The sequence below is a fragment of the Capricornis sumatraensis genome, chromosome 13 (assembly GCF_032405125.1).
Source record: "Capricornis sumatraensis isolate serow.1 chromosome 13, serow.2, whole genome shotgun sequence".
Classification (NCBI taxonomy): Eukaryota; Metazoa; Chordata; class Mammalia; order Artiodactyla; family Bovidae; genus Capricornis; species Capricornis sumatraensis.
The window spans coordinates 37863836-37887889 of NC_091081.1; the positions used below are offsets into that span (position 1 = coordinate 37863836).

The window sequence follows — 24054 nt, forward strand, 5'->3', positions numbered from 1 at the left end:
CAAGTTTCCTTTTTTTGCTTTCCAAGGGAGGTTCTGTCAAAATGGTACATAAAAAATAGTGATTCTAGGGTTGCACAGTTCTTTTTGATGAGGAATATTGTGTGTGGGTGTGTTTTTTCTTGAAGGTCATTAGCTTCTTTCCATCAAGATGAAAACACAGCGTGATTAACAATGGTTTCAGCAAACAATTGTTTTGCCTGCTATCTGGGAGCCTGTGCAATGCACGTAATGAAAATGATGTTTCCCTATTATAACCGTACTTAAAATTTATTTCATGAATAATCAAAGTATTCATGTCCCCTGATTTATTGTATTATAGAGTCTCCTCAAAAACCACTTTCAAATTAAATTATTTCATTAAAAGATCTGCTGAACCTGCCAAGTGAGCAAACTCTTGTTTTTAATCTTTATTTTTATTAAAGATTGCACAAACTGGAACCAAGACCAAAATACTGAATCCACTTTACATCATTCATTATAAAACAACATACATCACATGTGTTCTCTACCAAATAGGGCATTTTCTTTAAAATTATATATTGCGTGCTCTCAAGACTCATGCTTTATATATTTTACATTTGTCATCATTCTCTTATAAATAATTGCAACTTGACCAATTTGTACACCTGCTACCACTATATATTCATTGCGTCAAGGCGTAGTCTTTGACACGAAAACAGATGAAATGGAAACAAGTGTATGGATGTCACATCTACCGAATTGCGGCTACTATTTTGCCTATGCAGCGAAATGCTAATGTAAAATACACACACAAAACGTCGTTTCAAAAGGCACAATTTTCTTCACAAAAAAGAACAATTTAAAAATACGCGGCAGTTAAAATCGACGCCCTCGAGGGCGCTGTGGCTTCCCATTCATGTGATCTTAAACCTGGAGAGCCAACCGCCTGGGTTGGCGAAAGGGAAGCCTATTCGCGGTGCTCAGGGGCCTAGAGTGCGCTGGGACTCGCCGCCCTGGGGGTGCTCGGAAGGCAAGATTTCTGTAAGACGCCTCTAAACCTTTGCTCAGACTTTCAGCTTCCGACCTGGGACCGCTCACTGTTCCAAATCTGGCGCGCGACCAAAACCAAACCGGTTTTGTCCGCCGGGTCTTTCTCACCACCAGCAGCTCCTCTTCTCCCACAGCAGAACCCCCTCTTCTCTCTGTCCACGCCCCCACACTCCCCGCCTTCCCTGAAAGACTCTTTACTCGTCGCGTTCGCCACCGCCCCCGGCCTCGGGGTCGCTCTGGTCGTCGGTGAAGCAGACGTCCACGTCACTGTCGTTGTCGCTCTTGGGCTCTCCCGGCTCCGGGGGGTAGTGAGGCTCGGCGCCCGGGCCGTCGGCCGCCTTGGGGAGCAGGTTCTGGCCGGGGTGGCGAGACTTGACGTGGCGCTCCAGGTCCCGGCGGCGTACCAGCACCTTGCCGCAGAACTCGCAGCGGTAGGGCGTGTTGCCCTCGGCGTGCAGCCGGATGTGCTTGTTGAGATTGCTGGGGTCGCCGAAAGGCCGCAGGCACACCTTGCACTTGAGCGGCTTGTAGCCCGTGTGCGTCCGCATGTGGATCTTGAGCCCGTACTTGCGCGAGTACAGCTTGCCGCAGTAGAGGCACAGGTGACCCGTCTTGGGCTTGCCCGCGCCGCTGCCGCCCCCGCTGCCGCCTCCGCCGGCGCCGCCCGCCGCCACGACGGCCGGGGGCAGCGTCCCCGCGTCCAGGCGGCCGCGGCCTTTCCCCGCTGCCATCTCCGACAACTGCTGCGTGTGCATGGCGATCTCTCGGTCAATGCTAGCCAGGGAGCCCAGCTCGGCCGGGCTCAGAGCGGCCGCCGCTGCGGGCCCGCTGAAGTAAGAGATGGACTCCGGATACTTGAGCAGCCCGCCGAAGTGCAGTTTGAGTGGGTAATAAGCGGCGGCGGCTGGTGAGCCGTACAGGAGCTCCCCGTTGTAGACGGTAAAGGCCGGCATGACGGCCGGCAGGTGGCTGCACTCGCCACCCGGGTAGCCTTTGAGGCCGCCCGCGTCGAGGGGTGGCAGCGAGCAGCGTTCGAGGGGCAGCCCGGCTGCGGGAGGCAGCTGCGCGTAACGCGCTCCTGGTAGCTCGGCGGCGGCGGGCGGGGCGCGCTCCACGTGCTTGAAGGCGGACGCCTCTTCCGGGGGCCCGGGGAGCAGAGGGAAGCCGCGCAGAGCCGCGGAGCAGGGCAGGCCAGGAGGCGGCGGCGGGTCCCCCGCGAGTAGGCACTTGGGATGGTGATGGTGGTGCGCATGGTGGTGATGGTGGTGGCCAGCGCCGCCAGCCGCCGGGTTTTCCCCGCTTCTCGGGTGTCCGCCTGCCCGTCCCCCGCCCAGCAGCCTGCTTAAAGCCAGGCCGGTCCCGGGTTTGCCGCCGCCCTCGTCCCGGTAGGGGTCGCCGTGCGCGGCGGCGGCTGCCCTGGCCAAGCCAGCAGGCTTGAAAGCCGAGCGCACGCCTGGGTAGAAAGCGAGGCCGCCCCCCGCTGGGGAACCGCCCACGATGCCAAGGAAGTGGCCATGTCCTCGGGCGGGACCACTCATGTCCAGAGCGCGGTCCGGCTGCTCTTTTCCCTTCTTGGACGGCCCCCACTTGGCCGGGGTAGGTGACGTGGCGGAGGGCGCGGAGGAGGCCTCGCGCTTGATGCTCTCCCGCGCTCCGCAAGCCTGAGGGGCCGCTGGGACCTGCGGGTGCGGTCGAAGAGTGGTCGCCGGGGCGGCCGCAGCGAAATCTGACGCCGGGGGTTTCGGGGAAAGGCGAAGGCCATCCGCGGCCGGGGCAGCGCCTTGGCGAGCCGCTTGCTCGTGGTGCAGGTAGGCGCGGCCCCCGCCGCTGCTGAGCACGCAGTGGAAACGTAGATGTGCTTTAAGGCTGTTGGGATATCTAAACGTCCTCCAGCAGTACCAGCAAATGTAGCGCTCCTCCCCTGGGCGAGAAACAGTTAAAAGGAGACCCGGTGAGAAGCAAACAAGCGAGAGAAACCGCCAGGGCACCCAAGGCAGAGCCCAGGTTTTGACCAGCGGTATGGGGTGAACTATAAGTATTCTTGGGTACCGACGAATAAGTGAGTTCTGTAGCCCCATTGTAGCAAGGACTCCGAGAAGCCCCAAATAGCCAACTTTGTCACCATCTCCATTCTCTGGGATTACTCAGAGACCGAGAGGTGTGACCTGGGCTTTTCCAACGAAGACTTTTTCCGGGCCATCCGAGCATATCTTCATTGGAAGGGCAGTGCTCAGGGAGGCTGGCTTGAAAGAGCCAGGGAAGAGCCGAGAGCAGCTGTTGCTTTAAATCAAGTGTCGGGGCTGTGCTGTGCCTGGGCCCATCTGTTGGTGTTTGCAGAATAGGTGGCGTATGTCAAGGAGTTTGGATAAACTGAACAAAGGCCAATCTAATGGTCGTGAGCGCCTCATTACCAGGCGAGACAATATCCTGTATGTATGGGCCATATGTAATCATTCCTTTTCACAGAACAATGTCTTTTATGTCCACTACCCACCCTCCCCAACCCCTCCCAGTCTTAAACATTTTGCTTGAGATTTTCCTGGAGCGTGACCAACTGAAGGACCACATCGGGACTATGATTTGCTATTCTTCAAAATTATTTGCATCTGTATTTCCTCTTTAACCCCATTTAATTTGATGGGAGAAAAGAAAAAGTCTTAGGTCCTCATATTCTAAAAACAGAAGGATTATATGCATTGTCTTGTCAGTTATTCCACCTGGTTATTAATTAACTCCTAGACAGCTGCACAAATCCAAGCTTAGTAAAGTTCTTGGAAAATATCAATGTATGTGCATGTGTGTGTGTGAGAGAGAGAGAATAATATAGATACTCAGCTTTCAATAAGTACACAGTTCTCTGTCAGGAACTACACACATGCTTTTGGTATCAAACATCCTTGTGTGTTTAATATTATTAACATAAGTTGTTTAATTTTGCTAGAGTCTGGGAACACAGTCAAAAGACATGTGTATGAGACAGATTTTGATCACATGGTAGAAGTTAATTTTCACTTTAAAAGCCCATGTTATATCGCTTCAGAGAAAGCAAGCTTTGCAGTGGGGTTTCTTCTTAAATATTGTGGTTGATTGATAATACTTGGTTTATTATTTGTTTTTTAATAACCAATTATTATTGATAATTGGTTGATTGAAGGTAAGGATGTCCATAAGAAAGAAGTTAGTTGAGCCACCAGAAAGTATACAAAGTAAACATCAGTTTCATTAAACGTAATGGGAAAGTTAAATTTTTCCTCCTTGCATACCAGCAGCTTAAACTTCTAAAACATTACTACAGAAACAACAATGGGAGAAATTTTCAAATATTCCTCTCTTCATGTATTTCACTCTTGAATCTGGATAAAGCAAGTAGTCCTTCCTCCCAGATAACTAAGGTGGAAGTTCAAGTAAGGAGCAGATTATTCTAGCTGAAGTTATGGTAGAGCAGAAAGAAAACGGAGAAAGGAAGATGATTTGCCTATGTGACCTATCCTCATTGTTTATGGAAGACAGATAAAAGTGATTCTAGTGATTTCAATGATAAAAATCATGTCTGTTGTACTGAACAGCCATGTAAAATAAATCTTCATAAGAGGGAAGATTTTCTGAGTTCTCTTGGTGGTTGTGTTGATTTAATATCTTAAGTAACTTCCTTTCTGCTAAGTTCAGAACCTCCCTCTCATCACACATTTTTAAAGAGGGCATTTTCCAAGGCTACCCCAAAGTGACTCAGCTCTGTTTCTAAAACAAAGTCAGTATTTTCCTTAATCTTACTATGGAATTGAAACCCACTAGAGTTAGTCAATATTGGAAGAATTGCAGCCATCTCTACTTATTTCTTCCTCTTTTCAAGGTTTAAGCCAATGTATGTTTTCTGTTTCATTATGTTTTTTAGTTTATGCTAATGAGTTGACATGTTCTCTTGATTCTGAAATCCAACCTGTGCCAAACATATCAACACACCTTGTAAGTGATTTTGCCTCCTCTCTCAGATGCATCTCCAAGGTTATCCAGATTTCAAGCATCTGAAAGCTGGAGAAATCAGGGTTCAAAATAACCTACACATTCCCCAAAAGGGAAATGCTGTCTGTTCTGACATCTGTGACCATATGATGTTTATTGGCTCTATTGACTGAAATGAAAACATGAGGGCCACCACTCAAACAAATTGCTTTTGTACTATTTGAGAGTGTCTAAGAAAGGGTGTTCTTTGCAAAAATTCCTGGCCCCCAAAGGCCAGTAGTCCTTGGAATTGTTCTATAGTGACAGATTTGAGAGTTCTCCACTATGGGGCTTTTGTCATGTTTGTCTTTTACTGGAAGAAGTTGACAAGAGAATGTAATATAATGTGATAGAAGGAAAAATCTAGGAAAACTTTTATGAATACTGTACATACAGGTCTACCCACAAAATCAATAGAATTAATTTACAGAGGACAAGGATACTCTGAAGTGAAGTGATTCATCATTTTGAATTAATTTCATTCTGTCTTATCCATGAAGTGTTTCTTAAATCCTACACTTATATTAAGTTCTTTATTTCTAAAGGAATGAGATTAAGCAGGCGATTCAGGAGAATGTGTCAAAATATTTCACAGCATCTGTGATGTTGACTTTAAATATAACTATGTCTTTAGGAGAAATTACAAACTAAAACAACTGGTGAAGAGAAAAGAAAGTCACAGAAGTATTGTGCAATAAAAGGGACTCTGGAGATCTTAACTATTTTAGCACCTTCCAGTTTTTTTCCACAGGAAGTGTTTCTCAGTGTCCTAGAGGAGGTTTGAAAATGTTTCTTTCTTTAGTTACTTGCTGCACCTTAATTTGCATGAATCTGCTCTGGGCTTTGGAAAGGATCAAATAAATCTGAGAAGAAACTGGGCCGAGTTTCGATTTAAGTAGGGAGAGGGAAATGAATAAATACCATTTAAAAGGAAGGGTCTCAATACCTGGCAACTGACAAGCTGTAAGTACCGTAATGCTTCTAAAACGCTGTAGAAATACATTACTCTCCTCCAAACCGATGAAGAGATTCCCCCTCACCTTATAAAAGCATTCCAGGTTTGAGTTACATTTTTTGGAGCTCATGATGTAGTTATCCGTATAATATGTTAAAGCATCTTTATGGATTCTTAAGTAAGTAAATAATTGTCTCTTTGGGTATGCTATCGGAAAGGACGACCCGCATGAAATTCATGGAGTATTTTTCCCCTGACATCAAGAGCGAGATTACTATGATCTGTTAGCATTTAGTGTTGATTTAAAGGCAGTAGTGGTGACGTCGCCTCTGCCCACTCCGACTGGGAGTATGAATTCAGTTTTACACAGAGCAAGAAAAAGGCCTTTCAGGTCTAGGGATGCCCCCCAAAGACCAGAGGAGGAGGACCGGAGTCTCACCCACCCGCGCTTGCCCTGGAGGCTCACTTAGCGGCGGTACCTTTCTCGTCGTGCGTTGGAGTTGCAATGATGGGTATGTCGAACCACTGCGCCAAGGAGTTGGAATACCACACGGTCAGCTCCTCCCCTGGCTGGACGTCTCGCAATGCTCGATAGAAGATCTGGGACGCAAGGAACAGGACAGCTTGCAGTCATTTCCTGGGTAACTGGTCAAAAAACAACTGAGAAAAATTCGATTCCCAGCCCCGACGCTGTGTGACGCTGGGAAAAGCTATTAGACCCCTCTTCAAATGGGGAAAATAATAGTATCTACCTTATAGGGTTGTTGGGATGTTTAAATGAGATCTCTAGCTAAAGTGCTTTGCTCTTAACATCAGTGACAGTTTGGTAGATAGAATTGGCGGTGGCGGGGGAAGCCCACAGTACCTGTCCTCCGGGTAAGTCTGCAATAGCTTCCAGAGTCTGTTCCTGGGGGTTCCTGGCTGCCCGGATTAACCCTATCCACTCCAGGGGGGAGCCCCCCGACTCGTCCACCAGCTCCCCTCTCACCATGCGCACCTGTAACACAAGCAGTGGTCGTTCTCCCCGGTGCCACGGCCGGACCCGCAGCTGGAGGGAAAGGGTATCCCCCCACCACCCGACGTAGGAATGGTTGCGTTCGCTTTGGCCAGACCGCTGTGCGCTGCTGGGAGGAGGGTAAGTCCTTAGGACCCTTGCTTGGGGGAGGGAGGAAGAGGGGAGGCTGGCTAGTATAACAGTTCCCCGTTTTGTTCCACCTTGGCAGCGCGAGTGAAAGCATCCCGCCAAAGATGTTTCTCACCCCGACCCTAGCTCTCCTTTTCGCGGTACTGAGAGCAGTCGTGATGCCAGGCAAGAGACGTTTCACAATCAGTCCCGGGACACAGGGCATCCCGGGCCTCCTCTCGTGCCTCCTCATTCCCGCGGCACTGCACCAAAGTGCGGAGATGCCTGCAAGCCCCGCGGCGAAAGTGTCTGAACAAAGCGGCCGCGGGCTGACTGGTCATTTAAAAGCAATTAAAGCGCGTTTAAAGCAGAAGGCGTGGTTCGCGACGAGCTAGGCTTTACTCCGCCGGGAAGAGGATGATTTCGAGAAGAACCAGGTACTGGTCCGGCCGGCGAGCCCCCGAGCAGCGCCTTACAAGAAAGCTGTAGTCCAGGGTCCTCTTCCCAGTTCCCCCTCCCCAAGTCACCGGACTCCTGCCTTCATTCCCGGTAGCAGTTGGCCGACCTTCACCCGCTGGGGCGCCGCCTCAGGGCGGGCGGGCCGGAGCCTGTTAGAAACCCTCTCAGGTCAGGGGTCGCGACGCTGTTTGGGAAGTCGGAGCTGGCAGGTTGACCCTGAAGCCTCCCATCTGCGATGCTAGCCCCTCCGAGCCCTGCTACAATCGCCGGGCCCAGGTGACCCACGCGGGTGGACGTTCCTGGTCCTCGGAACCCGCATCAGAGCCACCGCCTGGCGCATCCTCTCTCCACTCGCCCCAAATCCACAAGCAGACATCCGCAGAAGGAAACACCTGGGGAGGTTCTAGGAACTAAGAGTCTCCAAGGATAAGTTTTTTGGAGACGATGAGATTAAATTATCTGAAGGTAAATTTAAGCCTCAAATTAGCTTATTGAAAGGCAGAAGATTAAAAAGAAAAAGTCCTCAACGCCTGTGTGTTGTATAAAAGAGAAAAGGCACATTTGCCAAGAGAGGCTGGATAGGGCGGGGAGGAGGGTTGGAGGGTTGCGCCTCTGCGACAGAGACCCCAGCGCTCCGGGGAAATCGGGAGTTCCTAGTGGTCCCAGCACGTAAAGAGCCTAGTGCACTCCACCCAGGGGCTGTCCCCCCTCAGCCATATCTTCTCCCCTAGCCTGGCCCACGTCCAGCTCTTGGTTAACGCGACTTGTGGGAAATGATCGCAGTCCCCTTCCACCTGGCAGAATTGGCAGGTAACGGCTCAGTCACCCGTTTCCTCCCCTAACCCTGTCCACCCCTTTCCTAGGCTGGGAAGAAGGGGTGACGAACGAGCGGCAGAGAGCGGAGGTCGGACTGGCTAATACCTTTTTCTTGGGCCCGGGTTCCCTGCGGTCTGACAGGTACTTGCCCAGCTTGAAGGTTCCAGGCACCGGCCCGAGGCGCAGGCCGGCTGGGATGCAGCAGTCGGCACTCACACTGGTGGCCGGAGCGCGAGCGGCTCCGTGCATTGCTGCCGCCGCCGCCAGGCAGGCGCTCGGGTGCGCGGGGTCCTCGGCAGGGCGCGAGTGACAGAGCAGGAGCCGCGCGCGAGCCGGCGAGCCGCGCCTCGACGTGCGCCCTGCACCCGCAGAGTGACGGGGCCGGGCATGCACTGCGCCTTTTCAATCTGGGCGGGCGCCTTTTGGCACCGCGAGCGGAAGGGCGCGGAGTTTGGTGAGAGAGTTGCGCTGCGGAGCAGCTGCAGAGTCCCACCCGAGAGGGTCACATGGAGTGGTTCCCTCAGCCCCCTGCATAATCGAGGCCTCTGAATGGCTGGCGCACAATGGTCCAGGCGACCTTCCCATTCCTAAAAATCCAATTTGTCAAGGGCGAAGAAAAGGCGCTGGTGAATCAAAGGTCCGGCGGGACCATTAATCCTCAGCATGGGGTATTGTCCTCGAGACAGTTACGATATTTTAAGTGACAAATCCACTGTATAATTTCTCCATAAATTTTACTTCCTTTTATTGTTCGCCGACAAACCAGTTTTGGGAAATAAGTGACTACTTTAAGTCTACTTGGCTGATTCCTTTGAGCCTTGGTCTACTTCAAAGATTTTTAATTCTCTCCCCTTTGGCTTTATTGTAAAGGAGATTAAACAAAGAGATGGGGACTGTTTGGAGGACTTGTTAACTTCTATTGATTTCTGGCGTGTGCCATACAGAAATTAGGCAGGTACTTGATGGGAAAACACCAGAAAATACCTACACTTTTTAAATAACGGCCATATTACCATTTCAGGGGATTGGGTTCAGGCCAGTCGACTATTTAGAACCACTTTATCGTCCCCTCTGTCCAGTTTGAAGAGTCCGGACTAGTTTTGGGAGACGACGTCAGTTGCACCTTTGCTCCCCGGTGCCCCCCAGGCTTGCACTTTCTCTGGAGAATGGGAAGAGGCCGTGGGACTAGACGTGGGGATCGCGTGCCCTGACTACACCAGAGGATTGAAGAGGGGTTCTGCTGGCTGGGTTTTTAATCATTTCTCCCCTGCAGGCCAAACGAAGACCAAACCCTGAATGCTTTTAAGTTTAAAACGAGGACGAATTTCTTGGGGCGAACTTCCCCAGAACCAACAAGCCAGACATTTCTTTTAAAAGCACTCTAGCAAAGGTCACAGGAAAGAGGCGCGAGGTGGGCGTTGATAACAGTCCATGAGGGCTCAGTCGCTCGGTGGTGTCTGACTCTTTGCAACCCCATGGACCGTAGCCCCCAGCCCCACCCCCACCCCAGGCTCCTCTGTCCATGGAATTCTCCAGGCAAGAATACTGGAGTGGATAGCCATTCACTTATCCAGGGGATCTTCCTCACCCAGGGATCGAACCCGCCTCTCCTGCATTACTTCGTATTTCAACCAGAATGCTCCTCCTTTTCTTTTAGAGAAGCCTCCGATTTGTGTGGGGACAGTTGCTGTATTATTGTCGAATGATAGACGAGTGATCGAGCTCATTAGATATTTGTGACAGTTCTGCTGGCACCTGCAGGGTGCTAATCATCCTGAGCGCTGCTTCCCAAACGCAATGCCCAGGAGTCGGTATTCCGGGAGAAACCTGAGTGACTCTGTGCTCCAGCCTGCTGTTGGAGGCCCAACCACTGCGCAGATGCAGGAGGACTCCCTGCTGTGGCCACGTGGAAATCTCCACCCGGCTCTGCCGGCCGAACCTGTGTTTCTTAGGCCACTGGTGGGGATAATTCTGATTAACAGCAGCGGCAGGACGCAAGGTGGCGACACCTGTAACTTAGCAGTTCGTCCCACCAGGCCCTGCCTGCGGGACCCGTCGATGGAGATATGCGTCCGCAGTACTGGACAAGGTCAAGAGACTCGGGCTCCTGCAGTCTGTGCTCCGTCACTCAAGGTTCGAGGAAACTTCGGGAAGTTGCTTCAGAGCCTCAGTCTCGTAATCCGTAAAATGGGAATAATGATGCAGCCTCTTAGTTTCCATTCTGCAATTCACTAGGGTTTATGTGAAGGTCAACAGCAGTGATCTGTAGAGTGAATGAATTTAGGGCGTTCCAAAATTCGCGGCTTGCCTAACAGGGGAATCCAAGCCAAGTCAAGGGAGAGGTGGTGACACACGGATGGCCGCTAGGTGGCAACCCCAAGGCCAGTGTAGACGCTGCAGCTGGGACGGAAAAGAGCCAGTTGGCGAATCCGAGCGACCATACGCTGCGGTTCCTCTATCCCTGCATCCACACGGTGTCCAGGGCTCCTTTCCGAGGGAACTGCCGCTGATTTTTAATTCTTAACCCTCCAATTGCCCCCTCTTCGGGCCGCGAGGGCTGGCCGCGACAGAGAGCAGGGAGCCTTTGATCCAGCGGCCCATGAATGGCAAAAGTCAGGGGAGGCGAGGAGGAGAGGAAGCGGCTCCGAAGAGTGGAGGGCAATAAATTTAAGCCATGAACATGTCCCTCTAACCTCTGGCCTGGCGACTCCGGGATGACACCCAGTTTAAATTACCAGCACTGTGAGCGGGAAGGGGCGAGCGCGGGGCCTGGGTTCGGGGCTCCTCCCCGGCCCTCCTTAATGAGTGAAAAAGCGTGAACGACACGCGAACAATTTTATCAATAGAACCATGTAAAGGCCGACTGTGAGGAAAGTTATTTATTAATATAGCCAATTGTGGCTGGTTCCCAGCCCTGCGAGAAGAAAGGGACTGCGCCAGAGGCATTCACACCAGCTCGCCCAGTTTTATTCTGTCCTGTGGCTCAGAGTTGAAGTTCCCCAAGTGAAATAAATTGTCCACAAAGGAGGAAAGGAACACATTTTCTTTTATTTTTCCTCCCCTAAAAAGCAAGGGTGAAACCAATCTAATGTGCCCAGTGGAGCAAGATGGGCCATGAAAGGCTGGGTGTTAAAAGTAAAAGCGGGCTGTGCAGCAAATGGGATGGAAAATTAAATGAAATTAAATAGCTTGAACGGCCGTATTGTCCCTTATTAAAAAGACACATTAATTACATGGTCTCAGCCTTATTCAAAGACAATGTTGAGACTCAATCAAAACATTCCACTCGGCTTTTTTATGGACTGAAAATGGGCGTCCAGAGGCCCCGTTAAAGCGAAATCCCTTCTACGCCGAGGTGCGGGACCAGGCACGTTTGTGGGCGGCCCCGCTCGCTGCCCATCGCGGAACTGCGCGGCCAACACCGGCGTCCCGGTAACAGGTTGCCTCTAATGAGGCGTGGGCGCGGGAGAGCGGCGGCCCTCCCGCCACGGGACCAGCCCACCCCTAGCCGAGCCCCACCGCGCCGCGGGGCTCTGCCGGGCAGCGCTAGGGGGAGGCCCCGCCCGCGCCTGGTGGCGTCGGAGCGCCGAGCTGGATACGCTGCCCGCGCCGCGCACGTGTAAGCAGGCTGCGCTGCGCTTGGAGGGAAAGAGCCCCAGCAAGACTTCGCGCTGAGCTGGAGTCTCCGCGGCTCAAAGCCCTGGTGCCTCAGATTCTAGTGGGGCCCAGTTGGCTACTCCCCGCTCCCCCGCGGCCCTTGACCTTGAGGCCCCGGGTGTTAGGGAGTCACCAACGCCACCACCCTCCCCAGCCGACGCGCAGAGTCCCGAAACCCCGGGAAGGAGGGAGGGGCGCGGGGTCCAGGACTGCTGGCGAGACGGCGGGGGAGGCAGAGGCCCGGGGACTCCGCCGAGCTGGGGCAGAGGTGACGGGGGCGCGCCCCCGAGGGTGTCCGCGCCGGCCGGGAGGGCGGGTCAGTGCGGACCAGCTGCGCTGCCCCCGAGGCGCGGGTGGGACATTAAGGCCGGGTCTGAATAGGGCGGCGGAGACGGGCTCTGGGAACGCCACCAGATGACACGCCAGCGACGGGGCCATTTTCCCCTAATTGCGAGGCCGGTGGATGCGCAGCGGCCGGGACTCCAAACGCGCGCCGAGGACGCAGCCCGGACGCCGCTGGTGGGTTTTGTGGTGCCTTTTTTGTTGTGTTTTAAGTCCTTCATTGGAAGCGGCTCAATAAAAGTATTCAGAGTCCCTCTCAAGTTGCCTTTTAACCGGAGTTCCCCCAACTTATTTCTTGGTTCTTTCGGTTGACATGGTGCAAAGAAAAGTCAGCGAGCGTGTTGCTGAATTGCAATGTCTCGGGGCACCTCCACATTCAACGCTCCTCTGCCGGCCGCTGCCGAATGAGCCCGCACTCAATTCGATTTTCCTTGCTGTTGGGCACATTTAGGAGCGCCTCTATTTGTGAAGTTCATTTCTAGGCAAATGTATTCAAGAGCTGATGGAAATGAATAGGACCGTGTGTCAGCCGCCCCTAATTGGGATTAAAGCACTTAGGAGCATATGCAGAGAGTGACAGAAATTCTCAGGTTGCATTGTGTTCAGACTTCCACCCGCTTGGACACTCCTCCTCCAAGGGAGATTTATAAAGCTTGCAGGGAGAAACTGAGGAAAGAAAAGCGAAACGGAAAAGAGACGGGCTAATGGCTCAGGATGGGGCTGTGGTTCAGCAAGTGGTGGTGACAGCTAATGAGAAAAGATGTTGGGGATAATTGAAGGCGGGCGGGGGAGCGGGTCTGAACTCTTTAATCAGAAAGGCGGAGAGTTAAAAGGCGAAATAAAGATGTTCTTGAGATTCCCAGACGGTTTTTCTCCCCCTTTCCCCGCCTCCCCTTGAAGAGCTCGGCTTTCTTTCTCTTAATCTCTGCCTCCCATCCCCACCGCCAAAGAACATACCCTGTCTTGGGGCAATAATAAGAACAATTTGGTATTTGAATTGGGGAGAAAAAGTCAAAAGAAACAAAAGTATCTTCTTGTGTATGTTAAAGAGAACTTCACATCCAAATAAGTCAATAAAAGTATTTTCTGATGTTTGTGTGTAAAATACACACACAATAGTTAAATCACAAGCATAATGATGTGTCTCTATACAGTCATATGTGTATGAACATAGAGTCAGACGTATGTTTTCTTGTAAATCTCCAAAGAGGCCGCTGGGTTTCTGAGCTGAAGGAGACAAGGCGTTTTAAAAAGCTGGAAATCAGTCTGCTTTGAGGCTGGGACAGTTGTTTAAGCAAAGAGCAGTGACAGCCTCTTTTAGCCCCTGAGGAGCAGGGAAGCCAGAAATGACATGAAAACTAAAGAATACTAAGGGGAACACAGATTATCTGGATTTCCTTGTTTGTTTCTCAGCTTGGGGCCAGATGGAGACATCACAGTTTTGGTGTCATTTTGGTACCATAAGAATGTATTTCCTCCTCCCTTTGATTGGAATGTATTTCCAATTAAAGTTATTTTGAGATTTAATTCTGTTTGAAAATCTACATGCGGCAAGAGAAAAAAGAGGAAGAGAAAAGGCAGTTGATGTGTGCACCTGGAGAAGGAATAATATAACCAGTGGTTTTTGTAGTAAATTTCTACTCAAAATTGGTTACCAGACTCAGTATATCTAGAGACACGTCCCCCTCCTTGCCTGATGGGAAGGTGAGCTCTCCAATTACAAGGAGGATTTCAGGTCAGAGAAGATGACCATGTGAAAGATGGACAATCCCCATTGGTGAGCCATGAGTCAAACATTTTTTTCTCTCTTCAGTTCCTCCACGGACCTAAAGCCTTCCTTTCTTCCCAATCAAGCCCACCTCATGAAGAAAAAAACATGTAAATTTATATTCAGGAAGCACAGAATTTTCCTTTAACCCATGATCCAGTGGTACATATGGGGCAGGGGGATAGGGGGGCAGGAAGCTGCCTAGCAGGCACTGTGTAATTCCTAGGACAACCTGTGAGCAATGGAAGTTCATTAAATAGTCATTATGATAGCAATAGAAATAAAACAATTTAAAAAAAAACACCAAGCTGAATGTCACAACTAAGAATCAAGTTCAGATTCATAACCAGCATCTCTGAATAACAATTAGTAGATTCACTAGTAGGAGTAGCATCCTGTGTACTCTCCTAACTCACCACTAGGTATGTGTTTGTCCAGTTGAAAAGTCAATTTCATCACTCATGTTATTCATGCTTGTGCTATTATGTCCATGACCAAATGATGATATGTTTTAGCTTCCTGAAAGCATGTTTGAATTTTATAGTAGGGACTTCACATTCAGAAAAGCTTTTCAAACAGATATATGATCACGACATAAAAAATTAGGTGCAGTTACAAAAGTACATTTTTATACATATATACAAAAACATTTTCTTCGTTAAACAGTTTTATTGAGGTATAATTTACTCACCATACAATTCACCCATTTAAACTGTACAATTCAATGTTGGTGGGTTTTATTTATTTACTTATTTTTAGTATATTCACAGGATTTTGCAGCCATCACCAGCAGTCTGATTTTAGAATATTTTTATCTCCTTTCCCCAAAAGAAAGCCTATACCCATTTGCTATCACTCCCCATATGTTCGCAAACTCCCTAGTTATAGGCAAGCATCAGTGCATTTTCTGTCTCTAAAAGTTTGCTTACACTGCACATTTTATATAGATTGAACCATGCAATACATGGTCTTTTGCAACTGAATTCTTTCACTTAGCATAATTTATCAAGGTTCATCCATGCTGTAGCATATGTCAGTATCTCATTTATTATTGTGGTTGACCTTTTATTGCATAGATATATCATATTTTGTTTATCCATTTATCAACTAATAGACCTTTAGTTTGTTTCTACCTTGCTATTATGTATAATGCCACTGTGAACATTTGCACGCAACTTTCTGTGTGCATATATTTTTTCACTTGTTTTGGATGCATACCCATGAGTTAAATTGCTGGGTCTGTATTAAACTGTTTGAACAACAGTCAAACTGCTTTCCAAAGTGCTGCACCATTTTACATCCTACCAGCAGTTTACAAGTGTTAAGTTTCTTCATATCCTCCAAGATTTCTTATTATCTGCCTTTTTTTCCTCTTTTTTTTTACTATACCCATCTTAGCAGGGGTGAAGTAGAATCTCACTGTAATCTTGTCTACATTTACCTAATGACTAAATGGCTAATGCCCAAGCATCTTTTCATGCCCTTCTTGCAATTTGTTTACCTTCTTTGGAGAAATGTCTATTCAAATCTTTTCCACATTGTTAACTGTCTTGTCTTTTTATTATTGAGCACAGATACATTTTTATAACTTTAAAAATACTCAACAAAAAAACAGGCTATTAAGTTTAACCATCATAACACCACTATGAGGTAGATTTTATTATTTATCTTTTGCCAATGAGAAAAGTTCAGAGGGGTTAATAAGCTTGCTTACAGTCACACAGCAAATAATAGAATTCCTCTCACACCTTCTGAGAACCAAGCCCAGGCTATTTTCACCTGACCACATTATATTCAGAACTTTTAATTGACTTCACATATCTTCACATGCTGCTTTCTGTGAGGATCATTAGGTTATCATGGGATGTCCTACTGGTTGAGAGAGTGGGCTCTAGAGGCAGACTGCCTGGATTCAAATCCTACCTCTGATAGTTACTACGCATGTGACCTTTAGCAAAGGTAACCTTTCTATTCTTCGGTTTCTTCATCTGTAAAATATGCATAATAAGCAGACCTTCTTCATAGGATTGTTGAGAGGATTATGAGATGTTGATGAAAAGTGCTTAGCATTAGAACTCAGGACAGAGGATATACTCAAGAATGTGAGTTATTAAAACTTTTATGATACCTATGCTTACCATTCACTGAGTCCTATGATAAGGTATTGTACTACTAGGCTGGAAATTGTACATGATAAGTTAAATCAAGCCAGATTTCTGACACCAAGGACCACTTGCTAAGGCAGTCACATAAGATATATAGTCATGTGTGTCTCAGGGCAACAAATAATTCATGAGGGGAAGCCTCATTTTATAGACACATGCTAGCTAACAAATGAAGGAAGAGTTCAAGAATTCCAATATTATGGCAACCCTTCATAGAATAATAGATAAAGTCAATGATGTTCAGGGATGACTAGCATCACAAAGAGCAAGCCTCCAAATGGAAGTATACAACACTGCCTATGAAATAGGCTTGTCAAAACAAGCAAGCAAGCAAAACTGAACCTGAATCTGATTCCTCTGATAATAGGAAACAGAGAGGACCAATGATAAACAAACCCATGAGGATACAGTCAGAGAAACAGACTGTGGAATCCTCTACTGGACAAACGACCTGTGTCACAAGTAGGTTGCAGGGGGGAGTAGGAAAGAAAGGGGGAAGCAAAAGATTTAAAGAGGCTTAAAGGATGTCATGGTTTTAAAATATGTCCACAGATTCTTTGACAATCCTCCCCTCTAAAGGTGGAGCCTTGAGTGTGAGTCAGACTTAGTGATTGGTTTGTCACAAAGTTGCAAATGTGTGATTTTTGAGACTAGGCCATAAAAGGCATTGAAGAGTCCACCCTGATAATTCTAGAACTGATTAGATATTTAATGATAATTAAATAATGTTAACTACAAGTGGAATAATTGTAATTATTAATAGTATAATTGCAACTGTAGTATAATTTTTAATCCTTATTTTTCAGAAATACACGCTGAAATATTTAAAGGTTGAATATGATATCTAGGGTTTGCTTCAAGTAATTCTAAGGTGGGAGGCAGTGGGTACAGGTATAGATCAGGGTTTTTCAGCCTCAGAGCTATTGACCTTCTACATGGTAATTCTTTGCTGTGGAAGCCGTCCTGTGCATTGGAGGATATTTAGCATCATCCCTGACCTCTACCCACTAGATGACCAATAGAACCCCCTCCCCTAATTATGACACCAGACATTGCCAAAATGTCTGACAATGTCTAAGGGTAAAAATTACCTCCAGTGGAGAACCACTGAGTATGGTGAAACAAAATTGGCCATAAATTGATAATTGTTGAAGTTGAGTGATAGAAGCATTGAGTTGATTACGCTATTCTCTCTACTTTTCTATGTGCTGAAAATTTACCAAATAAAATGTTATTTTAAAATAAGACTAGGACTTCCCTGGTGGTCCAGTGGTGAAGACTCCACACTTCCACTGCAGGTTTGATCCCTGGTCAGAGAACTAAGATCCCACATGTCGCCTGGCTCAGCCAAAAAATAAGCAAATAAATGAGTAATAAAATAAGATTTAACTTTTTAAAAATAGTAGGGCAGAGGAGATCTGAAGCAAGCAATAAGTATGTATATGTTGCTTATATCCCACTGAGATGCATGAAAAAAAAATAGATTCTTTGTTCTGTGTTCTTTCAAGAAGCTATACGAGAGATGCTTCTTCTTAAAAGGTCACAGAACAAAGAACCCTATTTTTTTTTTCATAGATTTCAGTGGGATATAACAAAGGATGGGGCTTCCCTGGTGGCTCAGACAGTAAAGAATCCACCTGCAATCTGGGAGACCTGGGTTCAGTCCCTGGGTTGGCAAGATCCCATGGAGGAGGGCATAACAACACACTCCAGTATTCTTGCCTGGAGAATTCCCATGGACAGAGGAGCCTGGTGGGCTAGCTACAGTCCATGGGATTGCAAAGGGACATGTCAGAGGAATGTGTTGAGTTTCAGAGTCTGTGATCTAAATGGCCATCTGGAATCTTCACAGCTACAGTGGTACCCCACCAGGCCTAAGGAGCCCACAGGCACAGTGTCCAGAGCTCTCACAATCAGAAATTCTAATCCGGTGGCATTAAATAAAACTTGTTCTCCTTTTCTCAGTTGTAAACAGAAACCACCAAACATGCTCTGCACTTAAGTCAGTTATAAATGGCCTACATTTATTGCATTTGTACAAATACCTTCCTTTAAAAGAAATCAGTAAAGTTAGTCTACATCCATCCTTGACATTTCAAATCCTGCAGTTCTGTTTTGGAGACCAGTAGAAGAGGAGGCAGCAGGGAGGAGCAGAGTCTTCTGTATTACTGCTGAGTTTGGGGTACTGTGCCCCTGACTTGATGCCCCTGACTTAAGACATCTCTTCATCAGGGAGGGTTCTTATGTATTGTTATGTGTTGAATTGTGCCCAACAAAGTTCATACATTGAAGTTCTAACCCCTAGTATCTTATCTGGAGATAGGGAATTCACAGAAATAATCAAGTTAAAATGAAGCCATTAGGGTGGGCTCTAACCCAATATAACTAGTGTCCTTATAAGAAAATGAAATTTGGTCACAGACAAGAATATAGGGAAAACATCATATGAACATAAAGACAACTGTCTATTAACACAAGCCGAAGAGTGAAGACCTGAAAAAAAAAAAAATGGAGCCACAAAGTAAGATATTCTCATCAAAGTTATAAAGGTCTTAATAGATTCTGGTAGCAAAAAATTATAATAATAATATGCAATTTCACTACATTACCTTATTCATTGTAGTAAAGTTTCCTATTTGCCTCCCAAGTATCGATTTTCTCCATCTTCTAACAGAACTCTAATTACATCCCATTTCAGTTGGTTACATTGCTGTGGCAGCAAGGCTATGTGTCCCAGCTTTTTTGTAGCTAGACCTGGTTAATGTGATATAAGCAGAGTGCTGTCTGAGACTAAGAAGACAACTCAGTTCCCTTTGCCTTTCTCCATTCCTGAGTGCAGACACAATGGCTGGCACAACAGGCTTTTTGGTCTATGAAGTGACCCTGGGTATAGAAGCCATATTAAAAAGCAAAGACATCACTTTGCTGACAACAGTTCATTTAGTCAAAGCTATGGTTTTGCAGTAGTCATGCAGGGACGTGAATTAGACCATAAGAGGGCTGATTGCCAAAGAATTGATGCTTTCCAATCGTGGTGCTGGAGAAGACTCTTAAGAATCTCTTGGACAGCAAGAAGATCAAACCAGTCAATCCTAAAGGAAATCAATGCTGAATATTCATCGGAAGGACTGATGCTGAAGTTGAGGCTCCAATACTTGGGCCACCTGATGCCAAGAGCTGCCTCACTGGAAAAGACCCTGATGCTGGGAAAGACTGAAGGCAAGAGGAGAAGGGGGTGGCAGAGGATGAGATGGTTAGAAAGCATCACTGGACATGAATTTGAGTAAACTCTGGGAGATAATGAAGGACAGGGAAGCCTGGTGTGCTGAAGTTCATAGGGATGCAAAGAGTCGGACACAACTTAGCAATTGGACAACAATGGCAACTTTTAGTTTTTTAAGAAACGTCTGTACTGTTTTTCATAGTGGCTGAACTAATGTTGATTCCCACCAACAGTGGAGCAGGGTTCCCTTTTATCTGCATCCTCTCCAGCATTTATTGTTAGTAGACTTTTTAATCATGGCCACTCTGACTGGTGTGAGGTGGTACCTCAATGTAGTTTTGAACTGCATTTCTCTAATAATTAGTGATGTTGAGCATTTTTTCATGTGCCTATTGACCATCTGTATGTCTTCTCTGGAGACATATCTATTTAGGTCTTCTGACCTTTTTCATTGGGTTGTTTGTTTTTTGGTTACTGAGTTGTACGAGCTGTTTGAAGATTTTGGCGATTTAGCCCTTGTCAGTTACATTGTTTGCAAATATTTCCTCCCAGTCCCTATGTTGTCCTTTCTTTTTGTTTAGTTTCCTTTCTATGCAAACACTTGTCAGTTTGATTAGGCCCAATTTGTTTCTTTTTGCTTTTATTTCTATTGCCTTGTGAGAGTGAGTGGTCAAGTTCTTTGGAGAATGCTAATCCCTCCAAATCCCAGGAACTGGAATTTGTTTATGTCAAATCTTTATGTGAGTCAAGATGAGCTTACAACAAATACGACAGTTTGTTTTCTCTTACTGAGATTGGTTTAGAAATGTGCATGTGAAACAATTCTGGCCAAAATTACATGAGGGTAAGTTTTTTAGAGATATACAGGAAAGGTTTATATTGATCTTGGAAAGGGTGTACAAAAGGAAAGTAAGAGTGAGAATGTTAGTTGCTCAGTCGTGTCTGACTTTTGTCACCCCATGGACGGTAGCCTGCCAGGCTCCTCTGTCTATGGGATTTCCCAGGCAAGAATACTGGAGTGGGTTGCCATTCCCTTCTCCAGGGGATCTTCCTGACCCAGGGACTGAACCCAGGTCTGCACTGCAGGCAGACTCTTCACCATCTGAGCCACTAGAGAAGCCCCCCATTAATTCTGTCTTTGAATATGTGAGGATGAGATTCCTAGAATAGTAACAATCAATCACGAGGAACAAACCAGAGGACAGAAACCAATATGCTAATGAGACTAGACACTTGTCATTGAGCCATTCTGAGACATTGAATTAACCAATCTTACAGTGGCTCAGATGGTAAAAAATCTGCCGGCAGTGCAGAAGACCCAGGTTCAACCCCTGGGTCAAGAAGATTCCATGGAAAAGGGAATGGTAACCCACTCCAGTATTCTTGCCTGGAGAATGTCATGGACGGAAGAGCCTGGCAGGCTACAGTCTGTGGTGTCACAAAGAGTTGGATACAACTGAACAACTAACACTTTCACTTTCACAGCAGTTCTATCTTCAGATAAATAAATCCTATCTGAAATGATAAGTGCTATGAAAGAAAATAAAGCAAAGCAAATGGTAAAAAGATTGATGGAGGAAGATTCTAGTTTATATGAAACGGCTAGGAAAGATCTGTCGGATAAGGTGATCTTTGAGACTCAAAGGAAGTGAGAGGGAAGGCCATGTGAGATACCTGGGGGATGTGCAAGGGCCCTGAGGTAGAGGTGTGCCTAGTAACCTGCAGGTACAGTGAGGAGGGCAGTTTGACTGGAACACAGTGTGTGAGGAGAGTGGTAGGAGATGAGGTTAGAGAGAAAGTAATGGGGCCTATTCATCTAGGGCCTTTTGAATCATGTTAAGGACTGTGCTTTTTTTTTTTCCTCTGATGATATGGGTTATCATTATAGAATTTTGAACAGGGGTGTGACACAATTGGAATTTCACTTTAGAAGAATGACACTGGCTGCAATATGAACAACAAGGTAAAGGGGAAAAGGTAAAGTAGAGACCAGTTACGAGATTAACAGTATCTGGGGAGAGATGATGGTGGTTTGGACCAGGATGGTAGTGGTGATAAGAAAAAGCAAACTTTGGGAGATGTTTCCAAGACAGAGCCACCAAAACTGGATTGAAATGTGAAAGAAAAAGAAATCAAGGGTATCTCCTAGGTTTGGGGCATAAGCAAATGGTTAGGATGGATTTGTTATTTACTAAGATGAAAAAGACCAAAGAAGCAGCAACTAGGGGAAACAAAAGTTTGTATTAGACGTGAGATGTCTATTAGCATCCAAATGGAGAAATGCAGAAGAAAGTTTAAATATATAAATTTACAATTTAGAGAAGCAGTCAAGCTGGAGATGTAAATTGGGAAGTCATCAATATATGTATGTATACATGTATGTATACTCTGTCATGACTATATATATAGTCACGATAATGGATGAGCTTCTTAAAGGAATGAGTGTATATACCGATGAAAATCCAAAGACTGAGCACTTCAACTTCAGAAGTCAAAGAGGTGAGGAGGAAACAGCAGAGAAGACTGAAGGAGCAACCCATGAAATAGGAGAACTGAAAGAGGAGTGTCCCGGAAGTCAAGTTTCATAAAATAGAATTATGATCTCTGTCAAATGCTGGGGAGAGATCAGGTAAGCTAAGGATTTAGAAGTTGACCACTAGATGTGGCAACATGGTGGTCAATGCTGACTTTGGCAGAAAAAGTTTCCATTGGACTGATGAGGGTGAAAGTCTGATGGGATGGGGTTCAAAAAAGGATGAGAGAAGAGGAAGCAGGGACAGCAACTATAAGCTACTTTTAGAATGATTCTTGCTATAAAGGGAATCAGAGAAATATGGTGGTAACTGGAAGAGAATATGGGATCAAAGACTTTCTTGGTTGGCAGATACTAGAGTAGGCTTGTACAATGATGCTAATAATGCACAAATGAGGAAATATTAATGGTGCAAGAAAAAGGAGGAGACAACTGCTGAGTTAATTGAGTTAAATCAGAATGGTTGATAATATATCCCTGAAAACTTGTAGCATATTGGAAGATAGGCTCAACAATTCTGTCCCTAATGCTATTCCACCTCACCAGTCTTCTTTTATGCTTCTGCTCAGTTGCTCAGTCTTGTCTGATTCTTTGTGTCCCTATGGACTATAGCTCATCAGGCTCCACTGTCCATGGGATTTTCCAGGCAAGAATACTGGAGTGGGTTGCATTTCTAGTGTAGATTAAAGAGAGAAGGTGACAGAAGCAATGTCCCCCTTTCATCTTGGTCCTCTCAGGCCTCTTCTTGGAAGTCAGAAGGGTTGACCCTGTCACCTGTAGTCCCTCTGCTGCAGGCAGGGAGGCCTGCAGGACCTGCTTGGCCCACCAGCTCTCCTGCAAGCAGCCTTGGGGGCCCAGACAATTTGGGTAACCAGGATCTAAATGGGGTTTTAGATGCATTCATATAGAGGGTTTTTAAAAATATTTATTTATTTGGCTGCACTGAGTCATAGTCAGAGCACTCGGGATCTTCAATCTTCTTTGTGGTTGGACAGCTCTTAGCTGTGGTATGTGGGATCTAGTTTCCTAACCAGGGATCAAACTCAGGCCCCCTGCCTGGGGAGCTCAGAATCTTAGCCAGTGGACCATCAGGGAAGTCCCAATATAAAGTTTTGATTCTGGGTCTGAAACCAAGAGAGTTTATGGGCTAGTTTAAATTCATCATTTCCTCTGAAGTAGAAAAAGTGAAGTGAGCTCACTCAGTTGTGTCCGACTCTTTGCGACCCCATGGACTGTAGCCCACCAAGCTCCTCCATCCATGGGATTCTCCAGGCAAGAACACTGGAGTGGGTTGCCATCTCCTTCTCCAGGGGAACTTCCCGACCCAGGGGTCAAACCTGGGTCTCCCATGTTGCAGGCAGGCACTTTACCCTCTGAGCCACCAGGGAAGCTGTTTTCTCCCAAATCTTAATGAATTCCCAACCTTTAACACAGCTTTACAAAAACATTGTCATTCCTTGTTTACTAGGCAAGTCTAAAAAACATTTGTATTGTGGTTCATGAAGTCAAGGATCTCAGAACCAAAGGGACATCTAGGGGTTCCAGGTCCCAACCTTCATATACCTTTATAAAGTAAAATCTGTACATGCGTGTGTGTGTGTGTAATGAACCAAATAGGTCTCTTCTAAGTTCTAGCTTACTGAATTAAATAAAATCCTACAAAATATCTTGAATTTATACTTACTGCAACAGGTGGCCATCTGAGAGATACAGGTTCTTATGTTCCCTTCTTCATTTCTCTACTCTCAGTTCAGTTCAGCTCAGTTCAGTCACTCAGTTGTGTCCGACTCTGTGACCCCATGAACCGCAGCACACCAGGCCTCCCTGTCCATCACCAACTGCTGGAGTCCACCCAAACCCATGTCCACTGAGCTGGTGATGCCATCCAACCATCTCATCCTCTGTCATCCCCTTCTCCTCCTGCCCTCAATCTTTCCCAGCATCAGGGTCTTTTCAAATGAGTCAGCTCTTCACATCAGGTGGCCAAAGTATTGGAATTTCAG

The 24054-nt window shown here is 46.7% G+C and overlaps 1 protein-coding gene across 1 annotated transcript; it reads right to left on the minus strand.

The window, feature by feature from the left end:
* Positions 1–1205: 1205 nt before the first annotated feature.
* PRDM13 (PR/SET domain 13) lies at positions 1206–8612 on the minus strand. Its single transcript, XM_068984944.1, has 4 exons — positions 8469–8612; positions 6831–6962; positions 6445–6565; positions 1206–2932 (listed from the first exon to the last, which is right to left on the minus strand). The coding sequence occupies exons 1-4, from the start codon at positions 8610–8612 to the stop codon at positions 1206–1208; spliced, it is 2124 nt and encodes a 707-aa protein (XP_068841045.1).
* Between the last annotated feature and the right edge of the window lie 15442 nt (positions 8613–24054).